We start from the raw sequence: 16,886 nt of genomic DNA, 5'->3' as shown, positions 1-16,886 counted from the left end.
TGCCCAATATTTTACATATATACACATGCACAAACTTGCATATTCATATCTTCCAGGAATCGACACTTAAAGAGGCAGGAACCTGAGAGCTTCTTGCTCATCAGAGCAATGCCAAATGTACAGTTGGAGCTCGGCAAATAATTAATAGTAATGAAAATTGACATTGCAAAAATTAAAGTGAGAGGGCTGATAGAAAGGAATTGGTTTGGTTGTCAAACCTCAAGCCTAAAGGGAAACAGATTGCTTTGGAGAATCTTTTAATTAATTTCTGAGTTTCCCTGTTTCTTCTCTGCTGCGTGAGCTGAGTTCCTTCCTCAGCCATCAGGATGCTCTACAGAAGGGGACAGGTTGGAGAGGGATGGATGGTGTTAGGGATATTCCCATCTTGGGAGCCTCTGGAATTCCCCAACCCCCAGCAAGGACAACTCAAGGTGGGGGTGACACAGCCCAAAGAGGGGTTCGTTTTGTAAATTTACTTTTATTACCGATGAATAAACCAAGAGGTCTAGCTCATTCATAGCTAAAATAAAAATGGATCTCTACAGTCTGACCAAGTTCAGCCACTGAGCTGCAGCATTAACTTGTATTCTAACAAGATTAAAATATATTTGTCCTGGGGATTAGCATACTTAAGTCCCCTTTTGCCTTTTTAGCGGTGGCAGGGCACTTTGATCTGCCTTGCGTGGCAAGAGCGCGGCTTGGGCCCAGCGATCCGACTGCCGAGTGTGAAATCAGCCTGATGTCATCCCATTCTTCAGCTTTTACATCTTTCCCCAGTTTAATTATATTTCCGCCACAAAGCTCCCGCGTCTCATTGCATATTCAAGTTTGACTAGGAAGCATTTAAAAAACAGCGTGGATGAAATACCCCTGTAGGGGGAAGGGACGGGGTGGGTTGGCGGGGGGCGGGGGGGGGGGGGCTGCAAATCTTCATGGAGCGAAAGCAGCAAGCCCCAACACCCTCATCGCCCCATAGATGGTCTCACCTGCGTGGAAATGTGTCCAACTTCCGCCTGCCCCGCCCGCGAGGCGCCCAACTCCTCCCCTCCGATGGCGCCAGGCACAAAGGCCATTGTCACGCTGGGCGTTAGGTATGGGGGCTGTTTTGCCTTGTGACTCCAGCGGGTTTGTATGACATTCTTCCTCTGACGTGCTGTTTTTGTTTCCTTGGGGCTCTGAATCCGCAGGGCGCGTTCCCGTCTCTACATATAAAAAGATGTTTTTCTCCCAGTGATGAGTCACTGGTGGAATCGCCTACTCTGAGGCAGTATGCAGTCACTAAAATAAATTCTAAGGCTCACTGAGTTCCCAGGGGCGATGGGCCCGGCTGGTCTTTGATCACCTTTAAAAGAATCAGAACATTTAACTCTCCATCCAGACCTGGTGTTCTGACCTTCGTTCAGAAAGGCAGGCCCATCATGGGCATAGGCCTAGAGTGGCCCTGGAGTTGCACCTGCTAAAGCTACGCCCATCATGGGAATAGGCCTAGAGTGGCCCTGGAGTTGCACCTGCTAAAGCTACCTCACCTCGAAGGCCACCAGAAGCCTCTTCCTTTATAGCTTAGTGGGTGGGGCAGGGGAGACACTATGACAGGGAGTTATAGGTACAAATTGATGACCAGTCCTGGTCCTGCTAGCTGTAGTGGCCACTGCCATCCAAGGGCACTAATATTTGGGACAGGAAGTGAGCCACCTGTAGAGGTGGTGGGGCTTTGACCTTCACCCCAGCTCCTGGCCACAGACTCCATTCATACCTGATGAGAGACCAGAGCATCCTGCCTGGGGCTCCTGGAGTCAGGGACCCTAGGACATCACTTCCACATACAAACCAGGCAGCACAGAAATGCAGATTGGCTGCTCCAGCGGATGACGGCAGGTTGATGCTGGGAAATGCTCTCCGCAGACAGCCCCTTTCTTCTGGGAGTTTCCAGTGTTTTCACTTTTTCAGAGGGAGGACTTGTAGGTAGAGGGACGGACCATGGATGGCTGAGTGATGCGCATTCTCTGCCACTTGAGGGAAAGGAGAAGATGGCTCTGCTGGGTCCTTCAAAAGGTTCAGATTTGTGACTGTTTTTATTTTGAATAATCACTTCTGTTAAAGTTGGAGGTTAGCAATACATTGGTTCTTAAATTGAATGATATAATTATAAAATTATCTCCATGTAATTAACTCAGGATTATGTTTCATTCTATTTAGCATGTAATCAAAGCCTGTTATGCTTTTAGCTATAGGAACAGCAATTAATTTAAAAGGGTTACTGAGACTCTTTGCTTTTTAGACAAAATACATCATCCCACCATTAGGACGCCCACTCGTTCTTGGAAGAAGAGCTGGGATGGGGTGGCACGGTGCGTGGGGCAGGCACTGACCGACACACAGGCAAGGCTGGCTTTGCCTGTTGCCCTCTTGCCTGGTTTGGTGCGTGGTGACAGGAAACACTCCTGTCTGTGCTTTGAGCCCAATCCTCCTTGTGATGGGATCCTGCTTAGTGTGGCCATTATCACTTGCAATGGAAAAGAGAGTGGTGTGTAAAGTACTGGGTGTCTATAGAAACCCACGGCAGAACACCTTGCTTTTTTGGAGGTCAAGACAAGTGTGGAGAAAAAAAATCTTGAAATGAAGATTTTGCATGTCTGAGCCCTGCAACAAACAAGCACTCACACAGCAGTTTCCAACGAGCAACAAAGTTCTGTTCCTGGAAGGGCTGGCCGGCATCCTGGGCCTCATGGGCAGAATCCTGTCCCACTCTCCTGCACCTACTGCCTCCGTCCCACTTTTTTCTCACTGTGTGGACACTGCCTCTTGTGCGCATTACATCCTTTCCCCTGCTCCTAAGTAGCTGCATGGATGCCTCATGGGTTGGGAGAAGCAAGGAGGTATAAGGGTTCTACTGAAAACCGTACCTGGGCTGTGGAGGGTGCCACTGCTGGGGGGTGCAGAGGCTCACCTGGGAGAGTTTCACCTCCCTATCCCCTCTCTGTTCTATGCCAGGTGCTGTGTGTTCCTCACCTCCCAAAACAACGTCACCAGAAACTCATTAGGTAGATGAACTTTCTGAGTAAGAGGAGAATGGCTGGACTCTGGAGGAGTTAGTGAACAGTCAAGCTGTGATTTGAACACATGGCTGTCTCGTTTCAAAATTCTATGCTTTTCACGGAACCACACTTCTTTCAGTGCAAAGTGATGCTGTAGAAGTATTTGCATGAAAAACATGGAACCCAAAGTGTCCTAAGCCAGTGTGCAACAGCAAACTCCTGGACATCTGAAGAGCTCAACCTAAAGCTTTCTTTGCAGGCAGGCTACAGTCTTTCCACCATTCATTTGGGTGACTGGGAGTTTCTCAACTTTCACCAGCATTGGAAGGCATGGTGAGGCTAACCCAGGCAGCCTCTGTGTTATAATGGACATGACTTAGTGAGGAGCCTTACTTGCAGCCACATAGTAAGAGCTTTGTATGAGGCACTTAGAGCAGTCACAGTTATAGAGACGGAATGTGGAGTGGTGGGTGGCAGGGGCTGGGTGGGGGGTGGGGAGGTTGTGTTCATGGGTACAGAGCTTCAGTTTTACAATATAAAACGAGTTCTGGAAAAGCATGGTGGCGATGTTGCATTAAATAAACTGTGGGTTTATTTAATGCCACTGAAGTGTACACTTAAAATGGTTAAGATCAAATTTTGTAATGTGTATTTTACAACAACAATAAAAAAAATGGGAAAAAATATGCTAATAATACTCGCCTTGGCGAGCGTAGAATTCTGCAAATGGCTGGTGATTCTGCCATTTCCCTGACTGCCTGAATCTAAAGAAATACTAGTTTTCAGAATTCACATGTTGTTGCTGTTGGAGTAGCAGAATAAAACTCTCTCAGAAAAACCTCGGGACAAAGTTTTGGCCTAAAGGAAAAACTCAGATGCAACATCCCATGGCCACTGGATGAAACCGAGCGCGGGGGCCAGGGACGTCCTGGGCAGGCTGGGCGGACGCGGCCAGGCTGCCGCGGGGAGGGGCACCGACGGGAACGGGCAGCAGCTCCTCGCAGCGCGCTTGGCAGCGGAGCCTGTGATTACCCATCCAGAGAGGGAAGAAAAGAGAAGGAAAGAAAGGAAAGTTAGTGGAGGGGGTAGAGGCTAGGGAAAGGAGGGGGGCACACCACGACGACAGAGCCTGCCAGTCCCCTTCCAGACAAAGGAGTTGGCGGGAGGGGAGAACCCCGAATGCGCTCGCTGAAAGGAGGGAGGCAGCTCCTTCCGCGGAGGCAGCGCTCGCCGGGACCGCGAGGCCAAGTTTCACATCTCGACAGATGGGGTCGAGCGACCGGCCGCCCCGTGTCTTCCAGACGGTTGGTGCCAACAGTGATCTTCACCATTCCTCGTCCCCACAGAGGACCCTCGGCTGGGGCAGGGTCCTTCCCGCCGGCGTCTCCCACCCAACCCCTCTGCGGCGGAGAAAGCGCCTCAGGCCGGGCAGCCCCTCAGGGCTACCGGGCCCCGCTCTGCTTCCCTCCTGGGTCTCCGCGGAGGCTGGGGGTGGGGCCTCTCCGGGACGCCTTCCAGGCTGAGCGGGTGAAAGGCGGCCCAGGAGGCGGATCTCGGCGACTCTTTGTTTCCGCTTCGGGCACTGCGCCGCGCTCAGCCCTGGAGGGGCGGAACAGTCAACGGGGCGGGGCCCGGGCTCAGGACCCGGAGTTCCCCTCCTAGAAAGCCGGGTCGGGCGTCCCCTGGGGACACAGCGGGCCGCAGGGGTCTGGAGAAAGCCCTACCCTCGGCCGGGAAGAGTTGCCCAGGCTTTGCACAGGCCTGGGGCTGGGGCTGGAGAAGGGCAGCGGGCCTGGGCCGCGCCTGGTCTCCGGGACTTCGGAGTCGTTCCGGGGAACCCCACCCCTCCAAGTGGGACTCCCCGAGTCTCTCTGAGGAAACTGGGCCCGGATTGAAGAGCTGGCCGGCTGCTAGCACGAGGCCACTAACAACAGCAGTAATGATAACCGTCATCGCCAGCCTTTCCAGCGAGAGCCGAGAGCGCGGGCGCACCACGCTTGATTAAATCACATAATTAGGAGCCGCTTTAATGAATATTATTACATTTCAGGCGGTTTCAAGAACGGCCTTTTATTTTCTCTGGGCAGGCAGCATAAATATCATGAAGTGTTTGAGATTATTAATAAAAACATGAATGGTCTACTCGGGGTTCGCGCCGCGCTGCAGTGAGCCCATCGGCATCGCTCACAAGTCAGTGCAACGGAGCTGCCCGCGCGCTGGGCCTGCCCGCCCCGGGGTCCAGGGGACCCCACTCTCCGTCCCGCCGGCGGCTTCCCTTCCCCACCACCCACGTCCGCTCCCTATTTGGAGGCCTGGAGAGGGCCTAGCTCTCCGCCGAATGGGGCCGCGATGCCTGGAAGAGGGATCCCCGCCCGGAGGCCCGGCGCCGGGCTGTAGTGGCGCGTCGGGAAGGGGGGACCCGTCTCCCTGGAGGCCGATTTCTGCCTCGCCCGGCGAATCCCCGCTTTCGGAATTGCACCTTGGCCCTTTGTCGTCAGTTGCTATTAACCTCCCAGCGCGCGGCGGCTCCGCCTGGCAGGCTGCAGTTTTCGGCGGAGCCGGGACCCTCCCGGGGGCGCTTGGGTAGCCGCCGAGGCGAGCAGAGACCGCAGAGGGCGGATATTAAACCAGCGGGAGACAGAATGACTTCTAGCGGAGCCCCGGCGAACAAACGCTGCCTCCCGGCCCGCTCCGCGGCGGCGGGCGTATTTGCATATAGAGTGTCTGGGCGTGTGTTGCGCGCACTGGACGCCCAGGCACACCTGTGACCAGCGGCGTGGGAGCCCCCATCGATTTGACGTTTTCACGGTAGGAAAACAGAAACGCTGGCGCCCTCTTGGTGGTCAGGCTGGGGTCACCCGCAGGGCTCTTTCCCTCGCTCCTTAGGAGAAAGGCAGGGCGGGTCCGCATTGCGGCCGTCGGCGGGTGTGGACCCTGGGATTCTGACTCCAGCCCCCACTCATCCAGCCCCGTTGGCAGAGCTGGGTGCAGCGGAGAAGGAAGGCTCTGAGCGCCAAGGAGCCCCGCCAGGCCCTCTCTGTCCCGCACTCTCGCGGGGGCGCCTGCTTGGGCAGGCCTGCGGGGCGGCGGGTCCTCTGAGGCCAGGACTCCCAGGCCCTCTCGGAGTCTCTGCCCTGCTATGGGGCAGTGTGGAGTGAGCTCCGCCTGGGCCCGGCGGGGACACAGCTAGGCCTCGGGCGTGGGGGTCGTTCAGTTCGAAGGAGCAAGGTCTTTCTTTATAAATGAACTTTCCTCTTCTGCACGCTTAGGGAACCCTCCTCCTGTGCGGCAACAGTCTGCCCGGAGGCCCAGTCGTGGGGCGGTGTCTGCCGTCCGGGTCCAGATCCACTGCACACAGAGTCCGGGAGGCCCGGGAGGAACCAGCTGGCAAAGGACTTGGGAAAGGCGGACCTTCTTCCCGGCAGGCCTGACTCAGGTCTCCGTGGCCAAAGCAGGCAGGTGGCACAGCGGCTCTCTATGAGGGAGCAGTTTAGATTATATGCTGTTGGATTAAAATGTAATAAACATAGGAGTAAAAAACAAAAACAAAAACAAAAAAAACCAAAACCTGGCGTTTCAAGGGTCTGAGGGCTCATCCAGTTCCAAAGAGAAAGACTCTCCATGCCACTGTAAGCCTAGTGTCTGCTTGAACGCCTCTGAGGACGGGGAACTCATTACCTTACAAAGCTGTGCCTTGCCCCTTTTCAGTGTTATAATTTGAAAACAGATTTTTAAAAAATGATCGCTTCATGTTACCGTATTTTTATTAAAATAAGAGAGAGGCCAATACGGCAATAGAAGTTGTGCCAGTATTTTTTGTTTGGTTTTTAATCTACAAACTTTCTGAACTGTTCAGAAGTCGGGGGTCGTGGGGAATGCGTGGTCTTGCCCCATCAGAGATGGCCCTGGGGCGCAGCTCGGGCCCAGGCAACGAGAACTCGGGAGTCTCCGCGGTGAGATCCCAGCTCTCTCTTTCCAGGGGTCTGAAAATCCCGAGGGGCCGCCCCCAGACTGCTTCCTGGCAGGGCAGAGGCCCAGCCCAGAGGCCCGCTTCTGCCTGGGAACGCCAACGGCCCAGCTGCCTGGGGAAACAGAAAACGCCTAAAAAGTCGCCTTCCATAACAGAAGATCCTGGACAGTCTCTGAGTTTCTTTCACAGGGAGAAGAAAAAAAAAATTTTTTTTTTTTTTTTTACCATGAAAGTTTGGAAATACAGCAATTCAACGGGTAGATCACTGGCTCAAAGATCCCTAACACTTCCTGGTGAGGGGGACTCCACAGGCGCAGTCAGCACAGGCCAAGCTGCTCCCTCCCCCAGGCCTGCTTAGGAAGTTGTACAAAGTCTTTTGTTTTGGGGGGGAAACAACAAGAGGTAAACAAAAATGACACTTTGAAAAGGAAACTCTCTTTGTCTCAGTGGAGTAAAAAGTTCCTGTCCCCAGGGGGAAGTACCTCAGCCCGGCGGGGGTGGCAGGGCCAGTGAGCACCCAGCCAGAGGGAGACCTGTTGAACTTTGCAAAATTGTTAAAAATGTAGTCACTGGAATAGCACCGTAGTTTTGAACACTTCCTCCTGGTAACAAAATGTGTACTTAAATTATTTTGGTTATTCTGTGCTCATATGTGACATATCCAAACTGTCTCATTTTAAAAAAAATAATAATCACCTCTTGCTACAAAGGTAGGCAACTGGCACCTGCTCCGAGGTGGGGCGAAGGCCATGAGTGCCTGAGTAAGCGGGGAGGATGCCTAGGCAGTTCCTCTGGACTCAGACATGCTTAGAAAACTCATCATTCCACCTGGGACCTTCAGTATTTTATAATAAAGAGGTTTTGTTTTATTTAATGTAACCTTCAAGAATTTAAACACACAAAAATGCAGGGGGGGGGGTGTTCACAATTTTGATAACCACAGTTGTAAATAGAAACATTCATTCATTTCTCATAAGATTATAAATATTTGATACTGGAACTGTAAAATGCACATGTTTTATAAACTAGAACAACAAAAGAAAACAAAAACAGAAACCAACTTTGCTTCCTGCTAAAAAGGCATGTCATTTCATTGAGTTTCCTAAGCAGCAGATGGTTATTCACAGACTTTTAAATTACAACTTTTGTTTTTATACTTTCCTTTTTAAAAAGGTTTACGCTATTATGTACAAAGTAAAACTATTACTGCGATGAAATAAAGAGGTTTAAGGCAAAGAGAGAAGTTCACCCTCAGTCCTCAGGGAGACCACTGGGACTCCCAGCTCAGCCATGGGCACACCCCCTGTGCTGTCCCAGCCACAGATGGACAGTCGGACTGGTCTTTCCCCATACACTAAACAGAAGACAGTGTGGAGTTATATATAATGTGTTTGTTTATATATATATAGGTACTTGGTGGGAAATATATGGAATATATTTAATTTACACTGTACCACACCTTCAAAAATAAAATGTATATTTTAGAAAACAAGAAAAGACAAAAAGTGATAAGAAATGATTATTTACACATTTTCTTCCTTCCTCTAGATCCTGGAGGATTCTGAGTTCTTTTGAAAGACAAGATAGCCACACGTTCCAGAACTGTAGACTCAAACACGTCTGGTGTGTGTGTGTTCACATGCGTACAGACATATGTGTAAACACACATATTTATCTTGGAAGAATGTTCTCTATAGCAGAAGCAGCCACTCCAAGAAAAGAAAAAAATAAAGGAAAAAATGAAAAAAAAAAAAAAAAAAGGGAAGAAAAAGGAAACGAAGATGATACCATCTCCCTCTACAGAGCCTTCTGCGTGCCCAGAAACAGCGAGCCATGGCCTCATTTCTGGGACCCTGGCTGGCGCCCAGGGTGGCTGATGGAGCCACAGGAAATTCCTGGGGTCAAGCCAAAAGGAGGGTCGCCCCACCGCTCTCGGGCTTTAGGCCACATGCCCCAGGCCTTTAGCCCCAGAACCTCGAAGGCTTCTGCATGGAGGCAGTGCCCAGGGCATGAGGGTTCGGCCTGCGGCAGGGATGCAGCGGGACTGGCGACAGCGACGCAGACCACAGACGCAGACGATGTACGCACATGGTTGGGCCTTGGTGAGGAGGAGGAGGAGAAAAGAGGAGGAGGAAGGAATGAGGAGGAGGGAGGAGGAGGAGAAGAAGAAGAAGAAAAAGAAGAAAGGAGGAGCAGGAGGAAAGAGGAGGGAGGAGGAGGAAGGAGGAGGAGGAGGAGAAAGGAGAAGGAGGAGAGGGAGTTAGACGGCAGGAGGGTGAGGAGAGGGAGCTGGGTGAGGCTGCGGGCCTGGGTGGCTGCTGGTGAGCATGGAGCTGACTTCCCAGGGCAGGCCTGGGATACGCTCGGCTGCTTCCCAGGGCCAAATCCCAGAACTGGTCCAAGGACCCTGGAAGTCCCCTCTCCCCCACCAGGTCCCCTAAGCTCCCCAAGGTCTTGAGGTGTCTGGCCCAGGCTTGAGGTGTGGGCCCCTCCTGGTGTCCTCACCAAGCCAACACAAACAAAGTGGCAGAAGTCATAGACCAAATAGGAGCTATTTATTCGGTTCACAGTTGTGTGAAATGCAGCAATAAAAAATCTTTGGACTTCAGCAAGTTGTTTTAATTTTTTCTTCTTTTGAAATAATAAAAAAGTGTCCAATGTCATATAATGTAGCTTAGGGGATTAAAAAAAGATGAAACCCTAAGCAGCCCCCTTCGCAAAAAAAGAAAAAAAAACCCATAAAATTAGCATAATCTCATAAACACAAAAAACAAAAATATTTTATAGTCAGATATTTTGGATTTTATACCACTTGTAAATTATATATACATAGAATATTGCAGAACCTTAGCTAATACACGATATTTTCACTATTAATGCTGGTATAATCTTTATACACTGGCCCTTTATGATTTTAAATTATTGCATTGTTTAGCGCGGACTGAGACCTGGCCTCCATGCCCCCCGCCTACTCGCTGTCCGACTTGCCCTCCTTGGCTGTGGTGGAGTGGTTGTACAAGCCCTGTGCCATGAGGTGCACGGCCAGCGTGTTCTTGTTGCCCGTGGCCTTCTTGATCTTGGCGCGCTTGTTCTGGAACCAAATCTTGATCTGTGACTCGTTGAGGCTGAGCTCCTGCGCCAGGCTCTGGCGCCGCTGCTCTGTCAGGTACCTGTTGGTCTGGAACTCGGCCTTGAGCCTCTGCAGCTGCTCCGCGGTAAAGGCCGTGCGCGGCCGCTTGTCCTCTTTGTTCGGGTTCTTCTTCTTTGGTTTTCGAGACCTGGGACCTGGGTAGATGTGGTGGACAGAGAGAAGTCAGGTTACCCAGAGGTGTGTCACCCAGTAGGCACCGGGTAAGGATTCTGGGACCCCAAGAGAGGAAGTGACTTGTCCAAGGCCACTAGAGGCTGAATGCCCAGATGTGGGGCTGGACCTCGGACTGGGCATGGGCTCAACGTGGACCTCCACCACTTGGTGAGGGAGGACTGGGTGTGATGTAAATGGGGCTATGGGGCAGGCCTAGTCGACAGGCTGACCACAAATGACAAACAAGGGACCTCTAGATAAAAGTAAAACTCCTGGATGTAAGCAAAACTCCCTGAACTTTCTGGCCTGGTTTTTCCTAGCCCTTTCTGAGGCTCTGTTCAAGAACAGGTATGGGGGTAGGTGCTGGGAGAGAGGGGAGGAGAGAAGACTGGGAAAGGCTGCAGGGTGGTCACAGAAGCAGGAGGCACCCTGAGGGTTGTGATGGGGACCCTCATGGGGATACCCCACAGGGTGCCAGGGGCTGTGGGCATCAGGGGCAGGTGGGCCCTGAGGACGGGAGGGGCCCAGAGTGTCTGCCTCCACCCAAGCTCCTCTATGACTCCCAGCCAAGGGCTCTGTGGGCCCAAGTTCATTCTTATAAGGAAGAGTGGGTGCATGCACTTCCCTCCTGGGTCGGGAGGGGCACCGAGCTACTGTCCTTCATCACCCACTGGAAGTCTCCCAGGTTTCCTGTCCAGGAGAGACCTGGCTCTGCAAGGGTGTTGACTGCACCTCCCTTTCCCCAGACATGGGACTTCTTCACTGGGGACAACAGGGTGGCCCAGCTGACCTTGGCCAGGTCCACACTTCTGTCCCTCCCCACTGTGCCTCCCCACTGGAATTCAGACTTCTGAAGCTGCCCTGGCCTCCTCCCTATGGACCTACCCCAGGTTTTGGGAAGGGTCGCTCTAAGGCTCCTAGGACCTGCTATCCCTGGGGAAAGCGCAGACGGAGGAGAGCAGAAGGAGGGAAGTGTAATCAGTTTCTTTTTGGTGTTAAGAGGCTCCACCCCCTGGTGTTCCCTGTGGGGGAAGAAGGGAGCAAGGCCATTGGCAGGGAGTGGTGACCTCGCCTCTGGGTTTCAATTTGTGTGGTGTATGAAGGGGCTTTAGGGAGCATCTGGCCCCAGCTTCATCACAGGTCCCTGCAGCTGCAGGAGGCCAGGGCCCCCTACCCTTCAGGGCCAGAGAGCTGCCGGGCATCCTAAAGAGAAGAGAAATGTGCATCTCATTGGAGGCCCTGGGACTGCACCCTGCCCAGGTCAGGAGAGTCAACTAGGGTGCTGGGGCTGTGCCCAGCAAGAGGTGGGAGACCAACTGGAGGCTCAGGGTGAACACCAAGCACTCCCTCACGGCTAACTGAGCCTTGTGCTCTCTCCAGGAGCCGGGCCTGGAGAAAGAGGATCTGTGGGCACCACCAGGAGGGCACCAAGGGCAGCTTTTAAAGCAACCCACAGGCAGGCTGACCACCCATGAGAGCACATACCCTATACTTGGGCACCCACCCCAATGCACACACACACTCAGTGAGAGTCTTGCTGTAAGCCCAGGGCTCCACACCAGTGGGCCTGGGTTTGGTGGGGGTAGGTGCTGATCTGGGGATGGAGTCGGCTCTCCGGAATGGTGTTGGGGGATGGGGCACAAGGCTCCAGGAGAGGCTTTAGCCTCCTGCTCCCAGAGCCCGCCTCTGTCTGGGTTTCCAACCACTGCCTTCCCCAGAGAAGTGTGTGCCCTACCCCCAAACTCTTCCGGTCCTGGGGCTCTTGTTAATGCACCCATGAATCAGCCCTCAAAAGGACACCATTTTATAGAAAGAAATTTCCCTAAAATAAAAATTTTTAGTTCCCTTTTTTGTTGTCGATTTTCTTTCAAAAGACAAATACGTAGGAGTCTCAGAAACAGAATCAAACCTCCCCAAGAAAACTCTCTCTGCCTTTCTTTCGGAGAAGCCAAAGAACAGAAACATTATCTTGCAGGGATATTTTAAAGCCCATGAAGATAGGCGACTTGGACTGGGCTGGGCCAGGCTGGGCCAGGCGGTGCTGCCCAGCTCCTGGGCCGTTGGGGGCTGGCTTGGTGAACTCCGGCGCCTCACAAAGCCCGGCCGAGGCTCCTCGCTCGGCATTGTGAGCCTGTATGTTAATTAAATATTAACAAAGGAGGAAGACGAGAACAATGGAGCAAATTTCAGATCTAGCTGGAGAAATCTGAATTTCGTCAGAAATATGCACGCATATTTCTGCGGGATGGCGGTCGAAGGGCTGGCTCACTCCTGCGGTGATCTGGACCAATGACCCCTGCAAAATAGTTGAGGGTTTGGGGGCAGCGGGGATCCGCTGCCAGCTTGGGGTCAAACAGCCCACTCCTAATGGCGGTTCCCAGCCGCAGACCCGCATGGAATGCAGTTGATGATTTCTACAAGGACATGGACTTAGTTTTTTAAAATCCCAGATTTATGAAAAAACACACCCAGCATCTCTGCACAGCCCCTGCGAATGCTGCCTCTTTCCTATCAGCAGCCCCCAGGAAACCTGGAGAAAAGGTCCTTCCTATTTGGGGATGGCAGGTGCCGGGAAGGACGGCTGCCTCCCTTGTCCTCGCTGTGTGCAGGAAGGGGGCTGAGCCCCATCACTGGGGGCTGGCGTTGGCAAATAAAGTGGAGCCAAGGGAAAAGGGCGCCTTTATTTTCCTCCTTCCCTGTGTGCGTCCTTCTACGTCCCACCGGTCAGCGCAGGCCCGAGGGGCAGAAGGCAGAGCAGCAAAGGGCCTTGCCTTTTCTTCCCCGAGCACAGCCGGGATAACCGAACGGTAGGACGAGTCTGGGGTGGGCTGGGGCATGCATCCCGGGCCTGGCCTGCGTTGAAAGATCGCAGGGAAGGGGTTGAGAGTGTGCATTTCCGGGCCCATCTTCCAGCCACCCCGTTCCCACCAAAAAAACTACAGTGGGGGAGACATGGATTACGGGCTGGGAACAGATGCTCTAAGGCGGGGTGGAAGAGAGAGACGGAAGACAGAGAGTGGGTAAGGGGAGAGAGAGACAGAGAAAGAAAGGAGGTCCCTTCTACGGTGCTAAGAAGTCTGTACCCCCTAGCGAATCAGTCCTGCCGCTGGACGCCTGGCCGCTGCCCCAGCAGGCGTCAGCTTCACACAATGTCGCGTGAGTCTTTGTGCGTGTGTGCGGGGGTGGTTCGAGATGTTTCCTCCCGGTAAGTTCCCGCGCCAGCACCGCCCCCCAGCTCCGCGGACCTCCCCGCGGCGAGCTGGGACGCGTGGTCCCCGCGGGCTCACCTGAAGAAGGCCGGTCCGAGTAGCGCGTACAGTAGACCCACGCTGGCCAGAGCATGGGCTGCGCGCCCAGGTTGGCGCCGGCTTGCGAGCTGTCCGAGTCCGAGCTCACCGACAGGTCGCCGCCGCCCAAGCCGCGGGCCTTGAGCGCCCCGTCCAGGGGGCCGCTGGGGTCGCTGCCTTTCTTGGCGCCACCGTGCAGCGAGAGCGTCTTGGAGCCGCCTTCCCCGTCACCCGGAGAGTCGCTGCCGGCGGCTGGGAGCGGCCCGCCCGAGCCGGGCGCACACGGCGGGTTCTGCCGGGGCTCTTGGGAGCCGGACCCCAAGAGCTGCTCCGAGCCGCCGGCGCCGCCGCCTCCCTCTGCACCGCTCGCGCCGCCTTCGCCGCCGGCTCCGCCGCCCCTTCCTCCTCCCGCACCCGCACAGCAGGCCCCCGCGTCCTTTCGCCGGCCGAATTCGGGCCGCAGGATGTTGTCGATGAAGAAGTTGGTGATGCGGTGCGGGTGCTGGTGGTTGCCGGGCGCCTGCAGGACCGCGGGCAGCATCAGAGCCCGCCGGCGCCCGGTGTCCGCTTCGCCCGGGCTGCTACCGCCGCCGCTGCCGCCCGAGCCGCCGCCGGGGCTGGATTCCGGCTGCCGCTGTCCCTCCACCGCCGCCGCCGCTTCGCCGGGCGTGGGGTCCTTCTCCTCCATGCTGTTCACAGTAAATCCCAGACTGGTTCTCCGGGGACGCCCTTCCAAATCAGCCTTGGGCCCTCCCGCGGCGCACACGCAGACCCCCGCGCCCCCACCCCGCCGAGTCTTCCGAGGGCTTGCGCGGCGGCCGCGGCCAGGGCTGGGGTCCTACAAGTCGCCGGCCGCGCTCGGCGGGGAGCCACGTTTGAATCCACGAACTGGGTTAGAAACACCACGAGCCGCCCGGCTCGCCCAGACGCCGGGAGATTCAACAGAGCCAAGTCCTCGACTTCGCCGCGCGGCCAGGCTCTAGACAGTCGCAGTGGTCCGGCGGGGACGCGGGCTGCCTCCCGGGCTCAGCGCTCCTCTCCGAGTCCAGCCGCCTCGGGCTCCGGCGCCGCCGCCTGGGCCGCCCGGGGCGAGAGCTGCGCGCATGCAGGCAGCGCACTCTCCGGCGCTCACGCCCGCCCGGGCCGGCTCCGGCCGCCGCCGCCGCCTGGCCGTCCCCGCCCGCGCGCCCCAGCCGGCCCTCGAGGGTGCGGGGCGCCCGCGGTCAGCGCGCCCGGCACCTCCCGCACGCACATGGAGGCCCCCTCCGCGCGGCCGCCGCCCCGCTGCTGGCCCGGGCGCCCCACCGGCGTGCGGCCGCGCCCCCGCCGAGCCCCGCGGAGCTCCGCAGCCCGAGTCGCATGGGTGAGAGACGCGAGGCCAGGGCCGGGCCGGGCCGGGCTGGGCCGCCCGCGCTCCCCGGCCGTCCGCCGCCCTCGCCGCCTCGGCCTCCGCGCGGGCTCGGAAATTTCCAGGCCACTCGGCGCAACCTGAGACACTTTCACTCTGGATTTTTGTTCTTATTTTTAACAGAGCCCCCTCGAGTGACGTCGCAGGCCGGTCTCCTGGACACGTGCCTCGGGCCAATGGCCGCGGCGCCGCGCGCCCACGTGACGCTCCGGCCGCCGCTGGGTGACAGGAGCCGCCCGCCGCCCTCCCCCCCTTAAAGCGGCCGCGTCCCCCGCGCCGGGTGCGGGCGCCCGGGAACCCGGAGAGACCCCGACCGCGTCTCCTGCACTCGCCCGCGCTTTCCCTGTCGCTTCGCGGTTCAGGGATCTGAGCCACCCCGCGACAGCCCCGCCAGGTCACCCCGGGGCGTGTAGGTGGACACGCACAGGAAGATCGCTATTTTTAACATTTCCATATTGTTTACCGTGGGGTGAAATCCCACAATTCCTTGCACAAAATGCATAAATAATATTAAATGAGCTGCCGAGATACAAAGGGACTTTTGTGGTCCGCTTTCCTTGCTGATGGAGAGGAATAGTGTCACTCCCATTTGACTCGGTAACCCGGCAGCTTCCTGTCTTAAACGCAGAGCTGGCGCGCAGGACACTCCTCCTGCAGACACTTATTGTAAGTGTGCGTGTGTGTGCGTGTGCGTGTGCAGGGAGGCGCGTGCATACGGCCGCATTCCACCCGGGGACAGCGACCCTCATGAAACATGCATAGCGATCCGGAAGAGCGGGGAATGCAGTGTGCGGCTCCGTTTGCGATGGGAGAAATCCAGGAGCCTCGGAGGTTCTAAGGGAATCCTTTTTACCAAGGAGGGGAGGGGTGACGGTTCAGCTAAGACTTCAAAACCAAGTCGCCCGCCCCCTCTAACTTCTCTACTCTGGTTGAGGAGCTCCCAGACCGGTCATCTCACTTTCTTTGTTTTAAAATCCTTTAAACTAATTTTGCAGGAGAGCAGGGCCCATTTGAAAGGAGCATTAGGAATCCAATGGCAAGCGTGGGAGCCCCAGTTGGTTTCTCCCCTCCTCTCTCTTCACCTTTTCTAGACTTTCCTTCCAGCTGTTGTCAGAATGTCCAACTGGAAGTTCTGTTTCCTCTTCTCTTCCCCCTCTCCCGGGCTCCTTCCCATTTGCTCTTCTCTACCCACCAAACACCGTTGTTACCCCAGGCTCGTCTGTCCATCATCTAAAATGCATTTTTATGGAAATGTGTGAATTCCTGGAAACATCCGATAGGGCAGCTCTGGGGGTGTGGGAGCATTTGCATGCCATAAGTACCCTCAGGGCAGGGGAGGTGGGGAGGCCGCAGCCTGGCATGGACACCTTAGGGCTGATTGGCCTTGGGCAGCTGCAGGGTGCTCAGCAGCCCAGACCCCCGCAGAAGCAGCCAGCAGGGAGCTGCCAGGCCCTGAGTGAACTTGGGGAGTCAGGGCAAGCATCTCCGAGGCAGTGTGGCCTGCCAGGCTCCCTGGAGGCCTGAAGGTTGTGCCCTGGCCTTGCGAAGCTCCCTTCCCGGGGTCCATCCCAGGTGCTGTCCTTACTCTGCAGGCTTCAGAGTGCTGGCTGGGCTGAGATGAGAAACAGCAGTTCCAACAGCCTGCTCCCAGGAAAATGACACCCAGCCAGGAGGGGAGTGGTGGAGGAGGAGGTGCTGGGCTGGCCTCCTGGTCACTGGAGGTGACTCTGGTCAGACTGTGCCCTCTGTCCTGTGTGTCTAGGGCAGGGTGGGGAAGCCCCTTCTCGCTGGGGCTGGATTCCTCCACTTTTTCTTCATTGGAGGAGTCCTTACCAAATGTTCTGACTAGGCACACACCCTGCCAGGGGTCCTCCCCGAGTCT

At 55.6% G+C, this 16,886-nt stretch overlaps 1 protein-coding gene across 1 annotated transcript; it reads right to left on the bottom strand.

The window, feature by feature from the left end:
- Positions 1–7,846: 7,846 nt before the first annotated feature.
- On the bottom strand, positions 7,847–14,533 carry EN2 (engrailed homeobox 2). Its single transcript, XM_010368153.2, has 2 exons — positions 13,597–14,533; positions 7,847–10,290 (listed from the first exon to the last, which is right to left on the bottom strand). Exons 1-2 carry the CDS (start codon positions 14,282–14,284, stop codon positions 9,974–9,976), a joined length of 1,005 nt encoding a protein of 334 aa, XP_010366455.2. The 5' UTR covers positions 14,285–14,533; the 3' UTR covers positions 7,847–9,973.
- Between the last annotated feature and the right edge of the window lie 2,353 nt (positions 14,534–16,886).

Source organism: Rhinopithecus roxellana, chromosome 6 (genome assembly GCF_007565055.1).
Source record: "Rhinopithecus roxellana isolate Shanxi Qingling chromosome 6, ASM756505v1, whole genome shotgun sequence".
In the NCBI taxonomy this organism is placed as follows: domain Eukaryota; kingdom Metazoa; phylum Chordata; class Mammalia; order Primates; family Cercopithecidae; genus Rhinopithecus; species Rhinopithecus roxellana.
Note: the sequence above shows the minus strand (reverse complement) of the source record. Positions and strands in the feature narration are given on the sequence as shown.